The 26,651-nt window shown below is 38.5% G+C and overlaps 1 protein-coding gene across 1 annotated transcript in view; it reads left to right on the top strand.

The window, feature by feature from the left end:
- The window catches only part of REJ9 (receptor for egg jelly protein), a 33,072-nt gene extending 6,654 nt beyond the window's left edge, over positions 1-26,418 (top strand). Inside the window, 26 exon segments of the mRNA NM_001081965.1 lie at positions 266-436; positions 5,995-6,148; positions 6,816-6,918; positions 7,455-7,599; positions 7,961-8,035; positions 8,615-8,776; positions 9,361-9,558; positions 10,328-10,498; positions 10,903-11,175; positions 11,546-11,759; positions 12,181-12,332; positions 12,927-13,159; positions 13,618-13,830; positions 15,039-15,165; positions 16,243-16,347; positions 16,907-17,055; positions 17,603-17,785; positions 18,265-18,391; positions 18,874-19,104; positions 19,831-19,987; positions 20,534-20,719; positions 21,238-21,401; positions 22,242-22,490; positions 23,285-23,308; positions 24,239-24,408; positions 25,196-26,418. Coding sequence (NP_001075434.1) covers positions 266-436; positions 5,995-6,148; positions 6,816-6,918; positions 7,455-7,599; positions 7,961-8,035; positions 8,615-8,776; positions 9,361-9,558; positions 10,328-10,498; positions 10,903-11,175; positions 11,546-11,759; positions 12,181-12,332; positions 12,927-13,159; positions 13,618-13,830; positions 15,039-15,165; positions 16,243-16,347; positions 16,907-17,055; positions 17,603-17,785; positions 18,265-18,391; positions 18,874-19,104; positions 19,831-19,987; positions 20,534-20,719; positions 21,238-21,401; positions 22,242-22,490; positions 23,285-23,308; positions 24,239-24,408; positions 25,196-25,591 — 4,532 coding nt within the window. The 3' untranslated portion in view covers positions 25,592-26,418.
- The last annotated feature ends 233 nt before the right edge of the window (positions 26,419-26,651 follow it).

Genomic DNA, 26,651 nt, shown 5'->3' with positions numbered 1-26,651 from the left:
ATGACAAATACAAATGAGTTATCAAAATACGACAATAATGTAATAAACACTAACTTGTGTACTAGGGGTTAGTCCTACAACTCGATAAAATGCGATAAAAGTGCGTGATTGTATCTGATTGCCCTCTCCTCACCATTCTTTATCTCTCTCTCTCTCTCTCTCTCTCTCGCTTTGAAAGATCCAAACCCCTCCCCTGTAACTACCCTCCTTTAAAATGGTAATTGCATGTCGATGCTTAATTTTTCCCTGTGTTTTCCATGTATAGGCGGAGATTCGGGCCTAGCCGAGGACGCCAATGACAACCGCCTCGATTGCCGTGGGGTGTGCGATGGAGACTGGGTGGATGATACATGCGGATTCTGTGAACCCTACTCGAGAGTCAACTACACTGGTGGCAGTAAATACATGGACTGCTCTTCCACCTGTGTCACCCCAGGTAAATTGAATGACAATATTGACTCTCCCCCCCCCCCCCCAAAAAAAAAAAAAAAAAAAAAATCAGCAACAACAAAAACAGCAAATAAACAACAACAACAACAAACTATATGACAATACTAGAATTTTGATGTACTAAATTCCATCAAACCGTCAGACCTTTCTTTTTTCTGTATTTGTTTTATCACATATTCAAAAGATGACGATCTGTTGTTTTTTAAAGCGGTTTAACGAGATAACCCCTGCATTATATCCATAACAGCAAAAACGAATGTCTTATAGTATGGCATTCATGAATTCTTTAATCTACATTGTATATAATACTATGCGGGACAAAGTTGATTCAGTTTTTTCTTGTGGAAATCTCGCTGGCTGGCCCTTCAATGGTCCAAAATAGGAAGATAGGTGTTTTTTAATAAACCTTTCAAGTCCTTGTCTTCATACATGCCGCGGTCGTGTTTCACCCCCCCCCCCCCCGACATGGCTGTTCCATTTGAGTGACAGGAGCAAGAGATTTTAAGAATCATTTTCATCTTTTAGGTGACATGCACCCCGCTCAGTCGTAGAGTGGTTTTTGTTCTATGCTTAACAACATGCATTGATCCATCATGTCTGAGCAAGCAAGCACGTAACAAGTCTAAGGAACTGTGACACAGTCAAAGATCGTTTGTTTTTATAATGCTTGATTAGTGATAGCATGTTACAGTGTGCATTACTTGTCCAGTGAAGTCGATATCTTTTTAAATGTGTGTGTGTGTGTGTGGCGATAGGACGGTGACCAAAATTGACGACAAATCAGCTGGGGAAAATGTCTCCCTCCCTCCCCCCCAAAAAAACAAAAACAAAACAAAACAAAACAAAACAAAACAAAAAACCTATGGGGATCCTTTTACGAGGCAGCCAATATCAAAATGGTAAAGATTTTCCTTAAAATTTCTCCATTCGTCCATGTGCGTCCTCTCCCACAACTTATTCTTTGATGTTAAAATAAGCCTTTTTTTTGTTACGTTGTTAAAAGTGAAAACGCACACAAAGCCACAAATTGGAGATGTGTACAATTGAACATGTGTATCCTTTCAGTTTCTGGAAGTCTTTCTGAATCAATTATCATTCATCTTATTTGCTCGTTCTTCTCACTGTAAACGAACCGTGTAGTTGATATTACGAGGTTTGTGCATATAAAATGAGATAGATTAATATGATCCGATAGTAATCATCATATTCTGTGTATCAGACTACCTGTTTACTTTCATAAGTGTTTGCATAAAGAGGTATGATGTAAGCATGGCCTTCATTTTCTACCTCTAACAGTGTAACACCTTTTGATTGACCACATCGTTCAAATATTAGAAAATGTTTTCGTGGCGTCAAAAGTGCAAGAGTAGCTGGACTAGAGGACTTAGTCATGGAAAAAATGGACTCTTGGACTTAGACATAGTCCACACTCTTACAAACTTAATTGGTTCTATTTACATGAATCGCAATGTTGGAAGGGAAAATGTCTTCTACACAAAGAGCTGAATAGAGCCTTTCGATAATTTTATGAAAATAAATTAATACAAATTATTTTCATTTTATTTTAAATCGTAGCAAAAATATGTCAAACTCTCCTAGCATATATCTCGTTATTCATAATGAAATGAATAAAAAAATGGGGATAAAAGTACTTTCGTCGTTTGATTATTTCAAATTAGGCAATTTTTGTATGGCAAAGAGACAACGTTCGTATCCGAATTAAGCAATGGTTAACCAAATATTACGTGTTCCATAATAGGAGTTTCATCCTTCTATCGACCCCCCCCCCCCGCCTCTATCATCAATTGGTACGACTTCACTTATGATGATGTCTTGCTTTGTTTGAAATTTTACTTTAGTCGAAGATCATCTGCTGTCAAATGTGTCAAATGGGTTTTTGCAGACATGATGAAAAAAGGATAGGCCTATGTACCGTACCTATTTCAAAACTTTCTTAATTTGATATATTCAGTTATTTATACTTATGAAATAGGAGGATAGACTTATGTTGTCACATTTTCCATTTATTTTGATAGGGTTATCAAATAAAAGTCTTAGTTTTGATTATTGCTGTCTAGAACGGAACTGGATACCGCAAAGGTGGGGTCTGTGGTAGCGCATGCCCCATAACACATTGATTATTTATGGTCTGTTGGCAAAAAATCGAATTCGTGCGTAAAAGCGATACTTTGTTGATAACTACAACCACCAAACATTCCAGATGTGGCATTCGTATGCAAAGAAGGTCTAAGTACTGATAGAAAGTCCGATCAATGAAATCGATTTTGAGACAACCCGTGTCGTAACATGGGCTACCGATGATAAATCGACGCGCTTGTATATACAATGTACATTGACCCTCTGTAATGACGGCCATTTTATAAAACTTTATTGCGGTTTTACGCAATAACAGTTACATATTCAGGCTTTTCCCCTTACCTTACCAAAAGAAAAGCAATGTATCTGAATTTTTGAAAGAAAATAAAGTTGGAATCGAGTGATTGGAAGCTAATACCGAGCGACATACCCAAGGCGCGAGCGAGCAGGCATTTCCCCCCTTTTATTTTTCACATATATTTTATAATTAACAGCTTTTGGCGCATTAGGAATCTACACTAATTTAACAGCTAAATAACTTAATTAAATGTCGACTGTTCACGATTAATTGGGATTATGATAAGACGGTCATTTTCGGCCTGTTTTAATCTGGTGATGCATAGATTCGGTAACCCTTTGTCACTCTTGATATGTTTAAGTGTGCCATCATAAAATATGATTACTATGACTGTAATGCCAATGTCCATATATTGAATATATAATTTTCTTAACTAAAACGAATCAAAAGATCACACCTGATATTGAGCCAAACTTTGCAGGTTGCAAAGTTTAAAATCTATAGTGCATTCTTAAAGTAAGTAAGCAACTTATTAAAATAGTTCTTTATAGAATCAGTTGGTTTTATTTTATCCAATAAGCATGTTTGTCGGGTAAAAATTTGCATGATACAAATGTACAATGTACCCGAATTTGTGTTAAATCTACCCAATATTGGGTAAGTTTTTTGAGTTTTTTTGTGAATATGTAAAATAAGGTTTTGATTTCTCAAATATATCATCACTTTTTGACATAACCAGGGTCGGGGCCAGAAAATGTGTGCAATATAAACCAACTAACTATACTTTCAAAAATAGTTTATAATATTTGTGATATCATGTTTGACTTTTGATAGCAAACAAAAACAACTGATTTGTTTTTCTTCTATTTTTTAAAATATATCTTTTTATTCTGTTCTTATTCTTTTTTCTAAATTAGGGCTTGTTTAGCTTTCTCGCCTTCTAACCTATTAGTTTATATATATGTATATATTTATTTAACTTTTTATGTAAATCATGTTAATCTATAATGTATGTTTCGTTATAAAATTGTGATTGCTTTTTATATGCACGGCCATGCTGAAAAACAGCCATTGGCTGAAGTATGCCACCGTGCTTAAATAAAATAAACAAACAAACAAACAAACAATCATACATTAATTTTCAACGATACGTTGAGCATTTTACTTCACAAGTGCATATGACAATTTATGACTATTTAGACAAAAGAATTATGAATTATCAAAAACACCGGGAAGCAAAATTATGTTGTGTAATTGCAGGCGTAGTGCAAAGTCAAAATATTGTTGTGTTATAAGTTCACTACTGATGTTCAAAGTATCATCCAAGTCATACCACGATGCTGATGAAAGTTCGTCATTTGATAAACAAAAATACTCGTATTCTACTAATGTTTAAACCCAAAGCTGGGTTTAAGCTCGGTTTAAAAAAAAAAAAGTTAGATCGAGGACTAAGTATTGCTTTGTTTAACACGACTTTATATAATTAAGTCCTCGCGTCGGGTTTAACTGAATTGGAAAAGGGAAAAACCGGGTCCATCATCGGTTGGATTCACCTCTACCCTAAATATGACACACTAGATAATTATTTTTCGGTCGACATTTCAACAAAACAAATTGTATTTTCTATCAGCTTTCTCCATTCTTCTCCGTCTAATGTTTGACTTAATTGAGTTTGATAAATATCTACTTTTGACTATTATAATTGTCCCGATCTCCAACTCCTAACTTCTTGCAAAATCCTGACATAAGAATATGCGGTTAGATAATGTTGGTTACGTAGCTATAAACAGACAATGTTTGTATCGATATGTTTTCACCTTTACGAAGGGCAACATCTAAACTGTTCTCCTTTCATATAATGACACATAACGACTAAGACTGTACAAACATCAAAATTGCGTTAGACTTTATGATGTAGATGGAAACCTTTTTTTAAGGGGAGCGCATGGGCTGGGTGCTATGCTGTGATGGAGTCTATAGCTCTCACTATACAATACATTATTGATGCCCCACAAACTCCAATCGCACTGCTTATTTGCACTGCATTCAACATCTTTCTTAAGGAGAGAAACCTCTTTGTTATATGGTGCTGGGAGACGATCCAACAATCAATTTTTAATTCGGTACCAGGCGGGTTACGGTATGAATCTGATTGGAGTGGATCTAAATTAGACCAGATAGTCAAGCAATGTAGGTGCTGGGCTTTCCTTCATGATTACGCCATTAGACAAGTTTTCCATTTTTATACAAAGATGAATCTCTGTAAATTAAGTTCGTTTTGATTGGTTCAATCTGTATTTAAACATTTGTGTGGGTACATGTATATACTTTTTTGTATATTGGCTTGTTTGTTGGTTATTTGTAGATTTCTTATTTCCGGCAATGGTCATATCACCTCGATTGCTATAGTTGTGCTCTTGCTCGTGTCAGCGCACACCTGCATATTAAAAGTAAATGCTATGCAAGTATTTCCTGTGTAATATACAACCTTAAAATAAAATGTACTTTTCACTTGGCAAATCAATCATATCCGCTGTCTGTAGGGCTCTTCGAGCTTTCTCTGTACTTTGGAATGGAGGAAGGGCCTACAAAGGACGGGTGTATCTCACATCCCAGACACCCCCCCCCCCCCGGTATCACAGTTATAACAGTATTGATGATCTGTTCAATTAGACATAGTTGATATACACGCAAGTTATACAAGTACTTGTAAAATATTGAGTGTTGATACACCATTTAAAAAGGACGGAGAATGACAGCGTTCTCAAAATTCTGTATCTCACAAGATTATCTCCCCATTTCTAATCTAGCATATATATTTAATCTACAATTTTGAAAACGCTGCCACTCCTAAGTCCTTTTAGACATTGATATAACGCACGAAAGTTTTTAGTTTGTACAACTAAAGCTACGGTCACAAAGATTCGTACGAACGATAATTTCGTACGAATCTGCCTGTTTTTCCATTGTCTTCCCGAATTTCGGCGTTCGTAGCAGTTCGTAATGGCATTTGTGACCGAGGCTTAATATAAGGACAAATGTGTAGTAATTCAGATTATTATCCTTTTAAAAATACGGTTTTTGGGGGAAGAATTTTTAACTAAAATCATTCTTACAATATTCAAGTTGCGTTCTGATCTTTCCTGCAGGATTCCCTCGTGGTCAGGAGAATGACTGCGGTGAATGCTACGGAGGTAACACAGGACTCGATATCGATGAAGGTCTCAATGCTTGCGGTCAGTGCGAGAGCGATGCCGAGGCTGACGAGCAGTCGTGTGCCGGCTGCGACGGAGTTCCCGCCAGGTAGGACTACGCTCCCCGAATGTTTTGATAATATGATATTGTCAAAAATGATTCAGGAATCAACTGATTTACAGTAGATTTATGATTGACGAGCGCACAAACACAGACATTTTATTTTTGTAAAGAAAACCGTAAGCCTGACGCAAATCTCATTTTTATCATCATAGTCCACTCTTTAAACTTGATAAAACTTTTAACTATTATGAGAAAATATCAAATCAGTTCAAACTTTTGTAGTTGAACTGAACTGTTCTTTATTTGTGTTTGTTTTCTCCAAACAATATTTGCGTTCAAGTGCTCAAATTGGTGCAAGTAAAAATGTATCAGGGGCAAAGGGTCGTCAATCAATCGTAAATGTGCCCCTATCAAACAATATAATAGAATGATGATGTGTTGTACATTCGCTTGTCAGATAAGTGTCTCAAGAGTTGACCCTCTATATTTATTTTGCCTTTTCATAACTATTGCCATCGAATGGTATATGATTACGTTGTTCTAAAGTCTACTGAAAGAAAGGGATATTTCATACTCAGAATTACATTGTACTTTTTTCTTTCCCTCTCTTTCTCTCTCTATCTCTCTCTTTCTCTTTCTCTCTCTCTCTCTCTCTCTCTCTCTCTTTCTCTTTCTCTTTCTCTTTTTCTCTCTTTCTCTTTCTCTTTGACAGTGGTTTAGAATACGATGCGTGTGGAACATGTGGCGGTGACGGTTCAGATTGTGTCGGTGTACTGGAAGTTACTCCTAATGTTGTACCGAACAAAGCTACTTCGGTAAGTCCGAAATAATTTATAGCATTAAGAATATATATATTAACTTAAGCGCTTTGGTTGTACCCCTACTGGCGTAAATATAAGTTTTTCTTTTGTTTGTTCCAGTCTCTTTCTGAATTTCTCCTCCTTGCTCCATTTTTGAGATATAAGTAACATTGATTAACGCTAGCAACGGACAAGATCGTATTTGTGTCTCTAAAAAATGTTTTTGATACAAGAAACTTCAAACCGGGATTATATCATTATCATTTTCTATCATCTCTTTTTTACCGAGGTTGAAATATACAATTAATCTGCGATTTATAAACCATGTGGCCTACCAACGCACAGCTCTGGTCTAGCGGTACGTTCACTTGGTCAGCTCTCTGTCTTAGCCTACTGATTCAGGTAGACCCCGGTTCGAAACTGAGTCACGTCTTTCGGAAGGTGACATTAAAAGTCGGTCCCCAGACGTAAATAATCATATCTGATTGATACACGTCTGTTAACAAAACCCATTACACTCACCCACACCTTTTGCTTTTGTTAACCTGAAGATTCACGTGTTAGGAGCCGGCTTCAACAGTGATGCATCCCTATCATGTGTCTTCATTGACGGCAGTGGTGAGCAATACGAAGAAGAGATAGATAGTCTAGTGAGCTACTACGAGCTGTATTGTACCACCCCTGCTCTTGGTGCAGGTAAGTCATTACACAACAACTATGGCAACTATTAATTAATATGCATGTACTTCGCTTCGTATTGCTAGTTGATACAATTATACAAGTGCCCGTCAGAAACATCCCCAACCAACAAATAAACCGCTTCGTTTCGGAAGTGTTCGTTAAAATAATAAAGAACTCGGAAATAAATTAACGGTGACAATTCACTGGTAAATACATTTTAAGAATCTATTGGAAATATAATAGATATTCGAATTATGTCTTCAACTGTTGTAACTTTCGTAGTCATACCTTTACTTTTTAATACTTGTTACGATACTTTCGTCTTCTAACATTTTTTAATTTAATTTTGATTATGTTTTTTAATTCGCAACTTCAGGTGAATATGATCTGGCTATCAAGCGTAACAGTGACTCAGTCTCAGAATTCAGACAGAGTATCTACGTATATGAAGGTAAGTTTTATGATGATGATGACGATAATGATGATAATGATGATGATGATAATGGTGATAATGGTGATGACAAGGATGGTGATGATGAAGACAGTGATGATAACGACGGCACTGATGATTATGATGACTAGGATGATGGTGACGATGATGGTGGTGATGACAATTAAGTGGTGGTCGAATGAAGAATGACAGGAAAGAGAAATTAATGTTTTTCCCTGTGATGAAAGAAAAATAAAGATAAACAATTGTCGGGCGAACATTTTATTTTTACAAGTAACATAACAAATTAATAACGTGTAGAGATTAAGAACGAAAATACGGAGGATAACCAAAAAGGGAAATCAATCATAGAAAAGGAACTAAACATTGAAAATGAAAAATACATGTAAGTCCAGGAATTCTAGGATGTCATCTATGAGTAGAAAAATAATGAATACAATAGAAACTGGGTAACATAAGATGATAATGTCTATCGAAAATGTATAACTGAACTCGAATAAGCTCGTCATAATCTACTATTACTATGGCTATCGTAATATTAAACCATGATACACTTTCTACTTCTATTATCCTTGACAGATTTCAGCTTTACCAGCATTAGCCCGACCGAGGCCCTAGTTGATGTGGATCCAAGACTTCAGACATTCGAGATCACGGCTCCATCTGGTTCATTCAGTGATCTTAGGTCACTGTCTGACTACACTGTCGTCCCGTCCGTCTTCGTTTCTCCTGAAGACGATGGTAAGTAAACAATCCAGGACGTACGACATATGCGTCGGTGACATTTGGTCTATGGTCAATTTTTTTACACTAACCGAATTTCTAATTTCACCTCTGAACCTATTACCATATTAGCCCTAACGCTAATCATTAGCCAGTCGAAACTCTAACCCTAACCCCAACCCTATCTTCATCAAGTGTTGCTAATGTAATGCCAGATCACTGTTTTGGCATCTATATAAGTCGTTCATACTACCTTGATAAATGGTGACATTTCTGTACTGGGTTCTGTTCCTAGCATAAAAATAATGCTGAATGAAAGTTTATGACACCGTCATCTTCCGACATTGTTGTATTTTACAATCTTTAAAATATGCACACGATAGTCTGTATTCTACTAGTTCAGTTATACCCAACACTGGATCAAAGATGAAGTTTAATATGGGGAAAACTTAGACCTCAGACCTTAGACCTAGATCTTCGATTAACGAAATGATACAGTGCGGGGTCTCGAACCAACAACCCTTGCGTTTCCAGTCAAGTGTTTCAAACCACGCAACCACGACCCCTCTATCTAACCCATGTATTGCTTCATTCTTCCACAGCCGAGACTGTCTGGAATAGTGAGGGTACATTCACTAACGATAGGACGTTTACTGTCGACTTCATCCTACCTACCACATCGGGTCGATTCTACGCCTTCCCGAGCATCAACGGACAGGACAGTCTTCTCGGAGACCCTGTGACGCTGACTGCTTACTGGGCAGCACCGACCATCGAATCAGCTCAGTTCTCCCCCACAGGTTTGTATTACAGTTTAGCTTTACAATGAGGTAATATCATAAACCATGATGTAAAAGCTTTCGAGAAATTAACTCAAGGGCATATACCCTTTTGTATATCCCATAGAACTCATATTCGAAAACGTAAAACGTCATTGTAACGTTCGCACGTTTTAATGAGTGATGGACTATGCTTGTAATTGGATTGGGTTAATTTTTTTCCAAAGTATTTGCGATTGCTTTTTAAGAACTTATTCGGAATTTCAATATGAAATATTAAGGATCAAATGAGGAAGCATGACGATTAAGTGGTAGAGCAGTTGTCTTATAAGACAGTGTGAGGTCACATGTTCGATATTAAGTCATGCACTAGTGGCCTTTGGTAAGGCATTCATTCTCAAAAGTCCATAGGATAAGAGATTAATCCATATATCCAATAGTTGCTTATATGCAAGATATCATTCTCTGTTATAACCGTGGTAAATGATGCGTCATTTCCTGACGTAGGGCTGCGTCAGTGGCTAGTGTGGTCTTTGACGTAGGGTTGCGTCTTACGTTGGTCTTTGGCGCACCATGTAAGAATGACATCGTGCAGCAGTGAATGCAGAATAAACTGTGCAAAAAATGGGCATGGGTTCGTTGCATGCCCTTGGTGGCTTGATTAACGCAGCTGATGATGCAAACAGGATTGGCCCTCACGTGCAACGGGAAAGGGTAAGTCAGGTAAAATACAACCATCAATCAATCATGTCAATCAACTTGTCATGTGTTTTTTCTTCTACAAAACAAGGTGCTTTCTTGTGGGTGGAGTTTGGTGCCCCTGTCCACTACTACGACCTCCAATCGTGTGATAGTATCTTCGAGGATGTGGATGGTCTTGGGAGGGGTGCCTGGTGTATCTGGGCTGGCCCTATGAGTCTGGCTGTCATCTTCGGCTCCGGAAGTAATCTCTTAGGCGTCGGTGAGTACGCTTTGAAAGTTGTTGTTCGGCCTTCTTTTAAAGGAGGTGAAGTGCTACAGTACTTGTTGGAAACCAAAAACACATTAATTTTGTGTTAAAACGGCTTCTTTCGCCCTTCTTTCTATCAACTGTGAGTTCGGAGGTGGCTACAAACACCACGACCTAAGGACTGTATTCGAGTAGATATCAAACCATCAGAAATTACATTTGAGATCATAAATTAGTACCTCATCCAGAAAGTGTGCATATTGTTCATGCGGATCGTTTATGCGGATCCGCATAAAAAATTTTTTAAACAGGACTTTATAAATCATCTGTCGTCAACAATATTAGACCCACAACCAGAAATGAATGTGTTAAACTTGATTTGTAAGCATCTGTCTTTGTACTTCTTTACTGCACAGGGGACAGTCTGACACTGAAGGACGACTCGGTGTATGCCTTCCTGCAGGATTATTCTTATCCAGCAAACGGCAGCGTGCCCATCCAGACTCCCGAACAAGCCCTCATCCCGACCGCCATCCTCTCAGGACCATCAACCATCCCCAGCTGCGGGAACGTCGTACTTAATGGACGTCGTTCGACTGGATCTGGCGCTCGCCCTCTCACCTACGAGTGGTCGGTCAGCGCTTCCACCGTCGAAGCTAACCTCACCGACGCATTGGATACCATCAATGGTAAGGCTTCATTCTTATCCTTATCATGGTGACATATTAGGACTAAGGTTTCATTATTCGAAGTTGATTGCCTCTTCCCGTTAAAATCATCAAACGAAAAATGTCGTCACATTAAACGCCATGGGCACGGCTAGAAGATTTGAACTGGAGGTGGAGGTTGTCACACTAGACCTGCAGTCTGCAGACCCGAAAGACAACTCTTCTTTTAACAGGAAAGCACATTTTGTTAACTACACCACAGTTCCAATGGGTGAAGCCATGATAAACATTTCTTCTGGGCTTTCTTGTATAGATATCACTTCGTCCATGCTTAGAACAGAAAAGTAGGATAGCAGCTTACTCCTTGTTGCATTTGATCTTGAACCCACAGCGGCCAACGGAGGTTACGGAGTAGCAGACCTCGTTCTAGATGGAGCCCTTCTAACCGAAGCTGACGAAGAGTACGAGTTCACACTCGATGTCACTAACTTCCTCGGTGAATCCAATTCGGCTCCCCTGACCGTCGTCCGTACGGCCACGCTCGCACCTGAGGTCAACATTCAACCTCGTGGTGTCGATGTCGAATACGTCAAGGTGGCCGACCTGTAAGTTCCAAGTCCTCTGTAATGTATAAGATATATGTCGGTAAAAATGCCGTGCTCTTGGTCATACACCATTAAAACATAGCTTTGAGGTTCATAATGTAAGTTCATGAAACTGTTTATATTTGAGAAGGGGCAGGTGGCAACAAGCACTAATCTTGAATCATTGTGATGCAACTTGCAGCGTACTGTATGATTATACATTTATTCGACGTATATGCTGCATTTAACTATATTTTTTTTCAACGAAAATGTTGCAAAAGTTTCCAATATCCAAGAAAAAAATACATACATGTAAAAACAACGCGAACATGAACATATTTATTCGACCTATTAAATGCTTTATATGGTGACTAAGGGGGTTACGTGTCCTTTCAAATGATCGTCAGCCATCACATAACAAGCTACCATCTTGCCCTTTTAGGTTCTACCTGGTTGCCGACATCAAGTACTATTCCGAGTGTGTAGCGGCTGGCGAAACAGTGATCGAATGGTCGGTGAACGACACCAGCGTGGCTCTCAATCTCTTCACCATGTACACACGCGCTCTCAGGGTAGACGAAGGATCACTGCCAGGTGAGATATATGTGAAGGAAATATTTCGATAGAAGACTGTAGCATGTCTAGAGAAATGTTAAGAATGCAAAATGTGTATCTCTCTATTCTAGAATGATTCATTGATTGGTAAGAAGATTTGAAGTGAGATTGATTTTGTCTTGTTTGGAAAGGGGGCAAAGATGTGCAGATGATGTAAAAAGGGACAGGGTAAGAGAGATATTGATGTATAGGGAGGGGGAAGAGAGGGGGAGAGAGAGAGAGGGGGTGGTGCTGGAGAAAAGAGGTAGATTAGCAGATAAAGAGAGCAGGTAAATACGATAGTTGTCCGGGGGTAGTTGTCCTAGAGGATGGTTGTCGTAGGGGATAGTTCACTGGGAGTGGTTATCCGGGGGATGGATGTCCGGGGGGAAGGTGTCCTAGAACCGGTTGTCTGATATACATACATCGGCACAAGTGAAGTCAGAAAAAACAAGCTAACACTATGAAAGAAACAATGGACTCAAGTTGATGAAATGATAGTGGCCCTTTTCCAATCGACATCAGTTCTAGGCCTACGAAAGTCCCTATTAAACATGACATTCTTTCACAACACCTCACTTGATCCTTGGACAGGTGGAGCGACCATCCTCTTCACGGTGCGAGTGTACAAGTCTAGTACTCCTAGCCAAGTCACGGAGACCTCTATCCTAGTCACCACCCATCAGTCGGATCTCTTTGCTAAGATCGATGGCGCTACCGAGTTCACTGTGGGGCGCGACAGCGGAACCATCACATTGGTCGGTACCAACTCGATTGATCCTGACGAACAGGCTCGTGACTGGGAGTACGTTTGGCTTTGCGAACAGGTACGAATATTTCCGTGAACAGTGTTACGGACGTTCTTGGAACAGTTGTTATTCTGTTATTAGTAAACTGTATTAAAGAAAGTTCTTTACTACCACGATATCATTGTTGATTATAAAACATAACATATACATATAAAAGCTAAGTAGAGTGAAGGTATAAATGTAGGGAACGATTGAAAAAAATGTAGCAAACGGTCGTAAAATGAAATATATGCAAACTGTCGAATCCGGATACTTAAATTGAGATAATTTTATACTTACTTGACTATTGATAAACCTGTAGGATGAATGCAAAAAATCATAGCCGACAGTGAAATGTTATCGACAATAATCATAGCTTAGGAAATCGAACCATTGGTTTATTGAGTAACCGCCAATTTTTGGCAGCATCTCTAAATTTGCATCTCGTGGTTTTCCCAGTTTGAACAAGAAAGTCTCTTCCTCTTTCTCGCCTGTAGACGGATGACAACTCTGCCTGCTGGTCGTACGACCCCGACGCACTCGGCACGCTGATCATCAACGATAGCAACAGCGGTATGGGCGTGCTCGAGTTCGATGCCCAGGCGCTTGAGGCAGACAAGACTTATCAATTCAGCCTGACCGTCAGGAAGGAAACGAGAACGGCTCAGACATTTGTCACCATTCTGGCCGTTAATGGAAACCCACCTAAGGTTAGAATAGTCAATTTTGACAATGATTATAAAGTTTACTTTCTGGTTTAAAATGAAGACTGCAAGAATACAAAGATATTGGGGGAAATATAATATATTTCGAAGTTGCAAAAATTTATAATTAGCCATAAAGACGGCACAATTATTTCCTTGATTATGATATACTTTTGAACTTAAAAAGACTTTCCGCTCTTTTCAAAGATATGATTTTTAAATATGTGTTTTCACTATGTGCTTGTACCAGTGATGGTCTGGTGGAAGAGTCGCTGCCCGGCAAGCAGTAGATAGCAGATTTAAATCCCGCTGGTTCCCAGATTTGTTCTGACTTGTTTTCAATTACAAGATCGAGCACGTAATTTCTATCCACTGGGTGCAAGCCAAAAATGTCTTTACAGCAATATGTGTTTGCATTGTCTTCATTTTCAATCATTAAAGTGTCGTCATGTAGAATATTTATATTTCAATCACCTTGTTTGCATGTATAACGCGCCATAATATGGAGGACCTTATATCTTATTTTGATTCTTTAAAGACCGTTTCATGCACTCGAAATAAAAACAATTCTAAGTACATGCATGAGGGCGAATAACATTGTGTCATCCACACAAATATGAGTCCAAATGCATGCTATAATCTTAGTTAACAAAATAATCATTTTGTTGGACATATTGGTGATGGGCTGGGGTGATTCGACATTTGCTACCGAGACGATTGCCCCGGGCTTTTTTTCGTCAGAAGTATGAGGTTAGGATTATGGTTGCAATTGTGTTTAGGCTAGGTTTAGGGTAAGGGTTAGGGTAAGGTATATGGTTAGGTCCAGGGCTGAAGTGAAGAACCCGGTTAGTGTAGAAAATTGACGCTGAGTGTCGTACAACGTGGACGGGAAAGTATTTCCATGTCGTGTGATTTCATAACGTGTAGTAAAGTTCTACACGCATGACTATTTTTGGACTTTTTTTCATGTTGGTAGAGTAAGGGTTGAAAATTCAATTTATTGATGTAAATTTCGGCTCCGTTTTTCAAGCCAAAAATGAAAGTCGCTCAGAATACTAGCAAATCAGAAATCTTGCACCTGCACCAATTTCATCAGGCTGTTCATATCTGTCAAAAATCAGTACCAACACCCCTGGGCTAGTCTTAAGATAATCTGCATGATGATCTTTGTGTAATGTGTTTTTCATTCCCCGTGTATCTTTCATTGACGACAGATAATCCTGACTACAAACGATGACGACAGCGTGATCAACGACGACGTACCTCTCGAACTGACAGCCTATATCTTCCATTCATCAGATCTGTCCAATGTAGACTGGGCCACTGTTGATACCACGTCAGGTAGATTTTTTTCAAATATATCCATGATATTTGTATACTTTACTTTATATTTAAAACAAATTGATAATTCTAGAGGAGATAAGTATAAGTGAAACCATGCACAAAGAAGACGAAAGACTTGATGCATGGCTGATCGTCAACGAAACGGTGTTAAGTCTTTTGTCAACTATGTTTGTTGCTACGGCAGGCAGCCAGTAAAAACGAATTCGTTTAATCAAATTATAGAAATGCAAGCATTACTTTAAACAAACTTTGTTATTACTGGCTCATTTTTCCTGATTGAGGTGTCATATGAAAGGGCAGAAAATGAACTTTCTAGAAATGTGATTTTCTCTTTGAAATTCAGATACCGTCCGCCAAATGACATTTTGTTACCCTCTCTTCAAAATGATTTTAATCACTCATGCTTGAAATATGCATCATTTGAGTTGCATCAAATGAAAGAAGAGGATATAAGCCTTACAAATATGTGTCATTTATTAATTATAATTGTGATTAAGTTATGATAAAACATCGATAATTCTCGGTTTCGTTTTTCTGGGACGCACTGTACAGCATATTTGATGTACACCTGGTACAGTGGCGTAGCCAGGGAGTGGTTACAAATCGCACATGTTCCCTCTCAACCTTTCCAAAACAAACTCTGGCTTTTTTTTTTTCGGATTTGATTCGTCACTTGGTTTGAACTCTGAACGATATCAACCGTCACCACCACTAAAAACAGAACCAGGCTTGTCTTTCATACATTCCAATTTAGGCTCCTTTTTATCATTTGTGTTATTTGTGTGTATAAATCTGTTTAGTTCAGATCAGTTCATCACCTGTGTATGCATTATTGCTCTGCACGATATATTACATGTTGTACTGTCATTGATGTTCTTGTTGAAGAAGAAGAATTTCTTCGATCAATCGTCAGTAAAATCAACAACAAAATGATTTTAGCGTTTTTCTTGAAAAAATAATGAATAACCGAATACTCCCAGCGAATTTGTTGAGGGCACGAAATAAAAGGAGAAACCGTGCCACAATGGTGCCCGGGTCGATATTTATCTATTATATTGTTCTGGTTTTATTCAGGTTATTCTTACATCGACCTGACTGATTCCGAAAACCTGCTAGGAGAAGCACAGCTCCTTGAGACTGGGGATGGTCTCAGTATTGCAACCATCACTATTGATAGAGGTCAGTTTTCATGTCACATCTGTATTATTATGTTATGTAGCTATCGATGAAAATTGAATTGTGTTATGTAAGCTTTCCATTGTAAGCTGCTTGTGTACGCAGTGGTAATGAAAGTGAATATGTTTTTCAAAATTAATTTAGATGGTTCAGATATCACATCAAATTGGTCTTGGGCTAAAAAGGGTAAATTATATGATTTTGTAAATCTACCACAGCAGTATGTGATTATGATAATAGCTCCATTTATAATGTTCATGTACACATATCCATCCCAGGTGATGCTTAAGGCGTCTGCAAAGTATTATTATTACCCTGAATTTAGCCCATTTGCCCTAAAGTACTTTAAATATTCAAGGAATAAATTCCTATCAGGCACTCATGTACTACACCTTGGTGGAAAGTGTCAAATGCCCAAGGAAATTTTTTGGCCGTGGTGGAACTCGAACGCGAGCCATGAAGCTGAACTTCAACAAGCATTTAGATTCGCTATAAATGAATGAACATACTCTGCTTTATCTGGTTATTACCCTTTATAATCATATTTCCTCCGAAAATGCAGACATTGTCCAGCGTGGTGCGAGCTATGCATTCTCCCTCAACGTAACGGACATAGATGACCAGTACAGTACTGTGAAGAGCTACGTCGTAGTCCGATCAGGACCGACATCGTGCGAGTTCTCCGTACCCAGTTATGAGGAACTTGATGAGGTCAGTGATAGCCAAATGTTGGTTGGTGATGATAAGGATGTTCATAGTGGTGATTTTTCTACATACTGTATGTAGGAGATGAAGTGATGACTGATACATTAAATTGCTTTGTAACCAAGAAGTTGAAGAGAAATTGTACGGGAACTAACGAGATTGTATCTATCGATAAGACCGCACTTTCCATAATACTGTTTATTTCAATTTGAAGGAAAAAATGCTTAACCATTGAGATGATGTAATGGTGCTGCTGCTATTGAAAAGTTATAATATGGGTAATGCGAAAGACATCAGTCAGTACGTATTGTGATAATTATGATGATAACGTTTAGTTCTTGATGATGAAGGTGATGATTACGAAAACGAATTTCGGACAAACAAATGAAACAACATTCTAAGAGAAGCAGGAAGAATATTTGGATTGAAACAGTAATCTTAGGATGACCGCTACCATGGAGCAAGACGATCGCAACATTATCGACATCCTCCAGGCTCAAGAATGAAACATAAACAATAAAATGATGTGGAAATAATTTTTATTTTATTACAGGTGACGTTTACGACGGAGAACTGCGTCACCTCAGCTGACGCCTACCCACTCAACTACCAGCTCTCCGTGGTCAAAGCCGACGGCGAACTGGAGATCATCACCGAGAGGAACTCCGAGCCAAGTTTCACTGGTGTCGGCAAACCAAAGCTAGAAGGAAGTGATAACAGAACATACATCATCACTGTGAGTTGATACCAATGATGATGATGGTGTTGACGGTTGTGGTGGTGAAGATGAAGATGATGATAGTGGTGTCAGTGGTAATGATAATGGTGATGATGATGATGAGGACGATAATAGTATGGTGAACCATTTCATGATAATGATGATAATCCTAAAAATAATGGGCATTACTAAAATATTATACGCAAAAGATATAACCAATCAAGTTCATGTTTTGGACTGAGCAGAAGGTAAATGCTAGTTAAACAATTATTCCTGCCCTACATGTAGGTCCGACGAGCAAACTTGCGTTTGGCTGTGGGACATCGTATTCCCATTATACAGTTTACAATAAAATAGGCATTGACTTCATAATCTAAAAATAGCTTCGTAAGTTTTAGGAAAAAAATTATCATCCATCATAAATCAATAGGCTACCAACCCCCTGTCAAATTCCTGTTGAAAGTTTATAAAATGTATCCCTATTTGCTCCAAACAAGGTTTGTGATAAGAACGAGATGTGTGCTACTTGGATTGCCGGGACGAATGTTTCACTGAAGTTGAGTTTCTCTGCTGCAGACATCAACTCCTTCAAGGCTGACTTCGTCAATGCAAAGACTTTCGGTGGTGAGTATTCTGTTATTTATGTATTTGTCTGTCCGTTTGTCCGTCTTCGTTTCCATCTTTTTGCCTCTCTCTCTCTCTCTCTCTCTCTCTCTCTCTCTCTCTCTCTTTGCGTTAGGGCGGGCGTTAGGGGCATGTGGCGGGGTTAGGACACACCTATTCCATTTGTTTTTGAAAAAAATTACAATACTTCGAACCTCGTGGGGAAAATGCCAATGTTGATGACAATTTCTTCACACACAATCTTGTTGACAAAATATTTATAAAATACAAAAATTGCTGACGTACGGCTTTTATCCCTGTTGGCTAATCTCTAGCGACTTTGGGTTTTTGTTGAACAGTTAATGACAAACTTTACCGTACACTTGATCCGCCACACCCCCTCCATTTGATATGCTCGAGTGAACCACCGTCTCGGTATGCTTAACTGCCTACGGAGGTTGTTAATGTAAATTCATGCTCAAATACTTCCCTTGTTCGTATAGGTGACCATATCGGAGCCCTGGCTAATCGCAACATGCTGGCCTCTAAGGTGGAGGACGAGGAATCGAGACGACGTCGTACAGCTTCGGACGAGACGTCAGCCACCGCAGCGGAACAGATGGTCCTGATCGCCAATGTGTTGGATAACACCGTACTTGATACGACCACGGCTCAGATCCTCATCGACCAGATCGCAGCTGTAAGCCCAGCTCAGTTGTCGTTGGAAGATCAAGGTGAGATAATAATAGTTCAGTTCTTGTAATATAGCGCATAATACGTTATGAAATAACATCTCTATGCGCTTCCAAAGAGCTTTGGACTTAATTACCCTAGCTTTAGCTCCGGCAGCCTTATCAGCGCACAGGGCATTTCAAGGAATAATCCTACCAGGTACCCATTTACCTCACCTGGGTTGAGTGTGGCAAATGTAGATCAATGTCTTGCCAAAGGACATTAGTGCCGCGGTGGGACTCGAACCGCGGACCAAAATTGTGATCGACAGTCCGGTGACGTATCCACTCGACCACAACACCTCTTAATTTTGTCACGTTAAAGCACGACGTAGAAAACAAAAAAGGTCACTTGCCAACCCTTAACAGAACGTTGCTGGAGTCTCACAATCATTAATTTGAACAAACCAATTTTTGTTGGTCCAGATTGCTAAACCCGACACATGCCTCGTTGTCATTGCTCACGGCTTTATTTCATTAAAGATACAGGGTTATGATTATAGATGTAATTAAGGTTTAAGGTTTGGGGTTAGTGTTAGGTCTGGGTTGAAGGTAGGAACTTGGTTATTGTTAGAAATTGATGGCGGAGGAACAAAAAATTATCGCTGGAATATGCTCGTCCAACCGAATGTAACGCTTATTCAACGACCACTACCCTTTGTAAAGCACGAAAAAACATACTCGGAGATTATATAGTGAATTTGACCTATCTAATTTTCGTTCCATCAGATACATTCTTGGGCTACATCATCCAGATCGTGAACGTGTACGTTAGTGAAGATGTGATCATTCCCGATTCCAGCGCCGAGAGCATCCTTTATCAGCTAGCCGTCATCGGGGAAGGACTCACAGCCACAGACAACGGTGCCATGATCAACAAGATAAAGTAAGTTATATTGGTGGTCAATTCTTCGGCTCCAAATGTCTTGAAATGCTTTGTAAAGGAGGAGTATCGTTGCGTGACAAGGGGAGCGTAAGAATGTATGGCCAGGAGATGTACATTTTCTACAAACATGCATTTTAAATTTGACTCTTTTCTTTCCACTACATCTTCACGTTATCTTTCAGTCTGCACAAGTCCATAATCAATTATATCATTAACATTGTTGGGTTCTAACTTCCCTATCATTATATACCTTTTCATTCCAAAACTGTCCGTCAAAAAAAATGACAAAAATACGTACATCTGTGAGTATATATAGGTCACTTAGGTTCAAATAAATATGCCATCTAAAATAGACTCTAATTATTTCCAATGATGAGCACTAGTGGGTTGAGAGATGACTTTTGTTTGTTTTTGTTTATACAAAACATGTATATTATCTCGTATTTCCAACTTTCCTAAATACTATTCTACCGTTCCATTCGCCGTTAATCATCAGTTGTTATATTCTCTACTTATGACCTCCAATCTCTCTCCGTTACATCACAGTAAAATCACCGGCAAGATCACGACATCAATGACGGGTTCATTGGCGCTTGGTGCACCTCGACAGGAGATCATCTCAGCCGACATCACAGTCGGTGTCATGAGGGCTCTCCTGACCGGCAGCTTCTCATCTGCTAGTACAGGGTCTGGAGCTGCGACTATTGACTTTGGCAGTGAACTCAACAGTCTGTAAGTCCTGCCGAATGGTTTAAGAGTAAATTGTGAAAAATAATTTCCCTGTATGGAAGTTAACTGACTAAATACTTCAAATACTCTCTCTTGGAAACAGTAGCGTTTCAGATCAAACTTGAAATGGGGAATAAGACAATAAGACAATTATGGCATCGCATGTAACCAAATTTAATTTGATTTCAAATGTTGTCTACAATCATAATACCTGTGTACATTGGAGATATAAATATTACAGCTCGGACCAAAATCTCCCTCCCCAAAAGCAAACTGACGGGGGCTGTAAGAAGGGGCACTAAGATAAAGAATTGTTTCGGACATTCGAGCAGCCAACCTGTCAGGCTGCAACATACATGTACCCTAATGAGATCCGTTATGCCAAAGTAAACCAGGAATTCGGAGCGTGTACGATTTTTGTATTATTGCACAAAATCATTTATTCTAAGCCCCTTCCCCTTAAAACATTTGTTTGCTTCTGCAATGTCATAACTATAATCATGATAATTACATTCTTACAGGTTCGGGAGCGCTTGGAGCTGTGCTGATGGAGAGACATGTTCCGGAGTGACCATTACCTTCGCTCATTACACAACCGACAATGACCCATTCTCCACTGATGACGATGATCTCAATTATCGAGCAGCTGATATCATCAGCATCGAACTGTCAAACCCATCGACAGGTAAATAAAATAATAATAATAATCACATTTATAGGGCGCTTTATACAGACGTTTCTAAGCGCACAGGTGGTACTGCCTGATTAATCTTAATGGCTCTATCACCCCCATTTGACATTCATTGTCAGTGCCATGACACCCAAAAGTAAACCTTAGTCAGCGCCGTTACCTCATATAATGCAACTTATGATCGAGTTTGGAATGGAATTTGTTTAATGAAACACGGAGTCATGCACACCGAAACCTCTAAATTATCTCAATCCGGTAATCTGGATTATTTGGTATGTTACTCTAACAGTACTCTAATACGATTGGCTTTTGCTTTATTTTGTCGCTACTACCATGACTATAGTCCTATATTATATATTTTAATGACGTTAGGTTAGAAAAACATTTTTATGAGACAAGTCGAGTAAGAAATGTAGTCAAGATCATTTACATATTTTCTTGAGAATATGTGCATATGCACGCTTGTTGTCAGTACAATGTGCGTCTTCATTTTCAATATAATAGGCCCGTATTCTGAAGGCAGATTTAACTTTAGACCTATGTTTAAGTCTAGACTAGACTTAAACCCGGGTTTAACTAAACCTGGCTTTCAGAAACTGAAATTATACTTAAACCTGAAGTCTGGTTTAGTTAAACTCGGCTTTACCAGGTTTAACTTAACCTGACTTCAGAATACGGGACATAGTGTTTACACATAAATATTTGATTTGTGAGGTTGCTTTTTGCATAAATGTGTTCTTGTAAATAATCATCTCTTTCCAAGCTGCCCGAATTGGTCTTCGTTTTTCGACTAGAAAACTAATTTGATTATCCTCTTTGTATGCATGCATGCAGGTGCCAAATTGAACGTGAGTGACCTGACCACACCGGTGACCATCTCCTTCCCTCTGACCGTCTCCCTGACCGGTGTCTCTTACGACTGTGTCTTCTGGGACTATGACATCAACGACTGGAGCACGGATGGTCTGACATCGACCACGGTGGACAGTAGCACGGTGTCGTGTGAGAGCACCCATTTGACAGAGTTCACCGTCATCGGATCGCCCGTCCTGACCACGGAGACGCCACCTCCAACGGCAGAATGTGAGTACATGTTTTTGACCTACAGTGCAATTTAACGACACAATCACATTTCAAGCGGAATTAAAAGTGGGTGAATTTGAACGAAAGATAATCACCGTGTAATAATAATAATTATAATACAGACATTTATAACGCGCAACATATCCACCCAGAGGGTGCTCAAGGCGCTTACAATGAGCTACATAATATACTTAGATATAATTTTGCTTACATTACATTACACATGCTTATAAAAAAAAAGAAGAAGATGATATTAGTTAAAGTTGGCCTTTAGATAAGTTTTCAGGCTGGCCTTGAAACTATCTACTGATTTATAGTCCTTAAGTGTGTTAGGGAGACTGTTGCACAATCGGGGAGCTGCTTTTAAGTTTATTAATTTATTCATCTTTATGTTTGTGATGTTTATTTTTCCTTTATTCTACTATGTTCGATCAGTGCACGCACATACAGAAATTCTATAATCATCGACTTATAAATTCTTTTTGAAAAAAATCATTCGAAGGTAACAGCTGGCTAGGAGATGAGCACTGAATTCACAATGTCTCAATTCCTAACCCAAAGTAGGAAAAAACAAGAACAAAACAAAACGAAAGCTTTATAGCAGTTTAAATAGGAAAGAAAGAAACTATGAATAATTTATTACTCGTACTGAAAAGAAAAGAAAAATTAGAAAGTCGCAATTGATTGCCGATGATCGAAAGTGATTAAATCAATACCAAATCAGAGGTAAACCTTTATGATCTGAATTTTGATTTGTATTCAATCTTATTTCGGTTGTCTCTCTTTTAACACAGCTGATGAACTTGATGGATTAACAAGTAAGTACCAATCATTTCAATTTTATCTTTGTTTTTCACATTAAGACATGAAACGATTTCTGCTGTACAACAATGTTATTTATAACATTTGTGGGATCTTGCATACTACTGTCACCCATAGTTCACAAGAAAAAAACTGATATCATTTTTGAATAGAATATAATAAAGTTAAAGTCAAATAAGGACAGATCCCAGAGGTGTAACGCCATGAAATCAATAATTCCTCTTGTTTTGTTTTGAATTGGTTCTTTTCGAAATGAGAGATAATTAATCATGTTATCCTAGTATTTCAATGTAAAATGCCTGTGCTCTGTTAAACAGTCTTGTTTACTGATAAAAACATTGGTGACGACTTATTCCATCCGCCTGTTCTTTATAATAGCATTCCATTTTGTATTCATGTTGTTGCTATGTCGGTGCGCATGAACAGAAAAAGGTTATTAGTACCAACTGGAGATGTACTCATAGTTTATTGTAATGGTAATAAGTATTGATTAACGAAGCAGCATTCCATTCCATTCCATGATATACAGGTGCAAGTGTTCCTTTCGAAAGAGGAAACAAAAGTTAGTCATAATGCCCATCCAAAGTGCAATTCCGGAATAATTATCAGTGAAACCTATTCATGTGTTTCTGTTTGTATGAATGCCTGGGATCATTGTAACGTGACCAGGGCATGGTTTCACGAGAACTTTATAAATTATCGTTACAAGTTCGCCGACATTCCACTGAAACGCATCTAAAACATGCACGTTTCAATGGGATATCGGCGAACTTGAACTTACGATTCTTTCGTGAAACACCGCCCTGGCTCGCAGACGCTCCCGCAACATACGTTTATATTAGAGCTACCGTGGCACATTAAGACGTGGATTATGAAAAAAGATACTCGAGATCATTAACATCATGTTTAATTTCTCTTCACTACAGGTCTGGTCCTATATATCGCCATTGGATGCGCTGCTGGATTCATTGTTCTGATCTTTGTGGTGATACTACTGATCTGTATGGTGATGAGGGTTAATAAGAAGTCAGCAGTGGCTTCTACCAGCGTCGAGAGCGGTCAATCCAGTCAACCACCACCACCACCTCCACAACAAGTGAGTGCTATGCTCTTTTAATCCTCAATATATTTTTTGTAATGAAATTTCCACCGTGAATTAATGAATTCTCATTAAAATTATAAATAAATATTAGTTATTTTTAATTTTTTATCTATGTGTAAAGAGAACGCAAAATGTATAGTTGTTGATTGCTCATAATCCATGTATCAACAACATTGTTTCTTTATTTGAATTTATTTTGATCTTTGTTTATTTGCTCTTTTGATTTATCAGATAATGTGTATCTATTGACTATTATCAGATCCAGCGATTTGAAATTCATGAAAATTACCAAGTTGAGGTTGATCTATCATTGTTGGCCAGATTTTTCAACCAGCCAAACAGGCCTGCCAATAGCACATATCCCAAATGACCCCGAATACCCACAGATTTTCAAAACATGAACAAATCCAACTTTGTACATTTTGAAATAATTACTCCTACAGCGATGGAGACGCTACATAAATAGCTTTTGTTTCCCCCTTTTCAAAGAATACTTCCACTTGTGTATCATGGAGTGTACTGCTTGTGCATAAATGAATACTGATTAGTCACTAGGTTACTTTTAGGAATCAATTTTTTTTTTCATAGTTTGATCAAATTCGCTGTAAGATAGGCATACATACATTTTGACATTCTAACATACTAAATTAAATGCGGATGTTTTCCTATCTCTGTATGGACAGCAAAATGGTGGCATATGCAGTTTATAATTATAGCAATTGGTTCCCCTATATGTTATCACCTAATATCATCGTGGTATTCATATCCTTGCCTTTTACAGAACTCCGTCGCCAACCCCATGCCTCCAGGCTACGGCTCCCAGCCGCCGCCCCCACCTTACGGGTACGCCCAGCAGAACCCTTACAACGACCTGCCGCCCCCACCCTTTGCCGTGGGACCCTTTGCCCCTCCCCCTGTGGCTCTGGTCGGTAATGACGGTAGGGTTGTCAATGGAACAGTTGACACCACCAACAACCCCGCCCCGAAGGGTAAGATGGCCAAGGCTGCAGACGCCGATAACTCCTATATGGATTACATGAATAACGTGGTAGGACGACCAGGTGGTATGGGTGGCGGTATGCCGGGTGTGGACAATGTCATGCCAAGCTACGGTGGTGCCAGTACCTCACCTAGGGCGCCATCTGCGACGGGTAGCCATTCGTCTTATCATCACTAAAAGCTGAAAACACTATACGATCCAGACCTACAAATGTACCTCCCAACATAATTACCTATATATTTATAACAAAATAATCATAACAATAACATTATGACCTTCCTTATCATTGTGATGTCTCGAGTATCTTCTGAGTACTGACTGAACAATATTTTGGGTCAGATTTTATGGATTGATATCTCAGATGTCAGTGGTAATAGGCCTACATAATAATGCTGTTTTTACCAATTGTAAATCGTCAAATGTTTCCCTTTAAACCCTCCAGATATACATCAATACCATTAATCACAATGTTTATAATTCCATACAGATAATTCGTGCTGAATGAATCTTTTACCCCTAGTGGATGTATACACTATGATCAAAATCGACGTTGTGAGTGTAATAAAAAAAAATAGCACATAATATAGATAGCATTGAGTAAGTAAAGTGTGTGCCGTTTTTTAAAATGATTTAGTTTTCAAAATATTATACCATTTATACATAATGTAATTATGTAACTTAGAAACCTCCTTTTACTATCGAAAAAATATATAGCTGCGTATTATGATACATATGAATATCATTTAGTAACGATTCAGATTTGTTTTAATTCAATATTTTTAGGTATGCATATTATTTTATGTAAGTATATTTGACGACTCTTTGAAGTCTGTAGATATCCATTAAATTGACTTTTATTTGAGAAATTAGAAAGTGATTTACATGAATATTGAGAATGTGATTTGCACCGATTTTTATAAGATTTGCAGTGAATAAAACAATGAAAACACAATTCTTACTATTATAATCTGTGTCATTCTTTATGAGTAGTATCTTTATATATATATATATATATATATATATATATATATATATATATATACACACACACATTTGTAAATCGTGTTGACCGGGCTACATTGAACTAGAATAATGCTCAGAACCTAATCAGTTTTTTTGTTTGCTTGCTCGCTTGTTTATTTGTTTTCTGTAAGTGTCGTGCATGGCTTAGTGTATTAGTTGCTAGATTGTGAATAACATGGTCCATGGTTCAAGTCCTAAGCAGGGGGAATAATGT

This window comes from Strongylocentrotus purpuratus, unplaced genomic scaffold (assembly GCF_000002235.5).
Source record: "Strongylocentrotus purpuratus isolate Spur 01 unplaced genomic scaffold, Spur_5.0 spur5_scaffold_5, whole genome shotgun sequence".
NCBI classification, from domain to species: Eukaryota; Metazoa; Echinodermata; class Echinoidea; order Camarodonta; family Strongylocentrotidae; genus Strongylocentrotus; species Strongylocentrotus purpuratus.
Note: the sequence above shows the minus strand (reverse complement) of the source record. Positions and strands in the feature narration are given on the sequence as shown.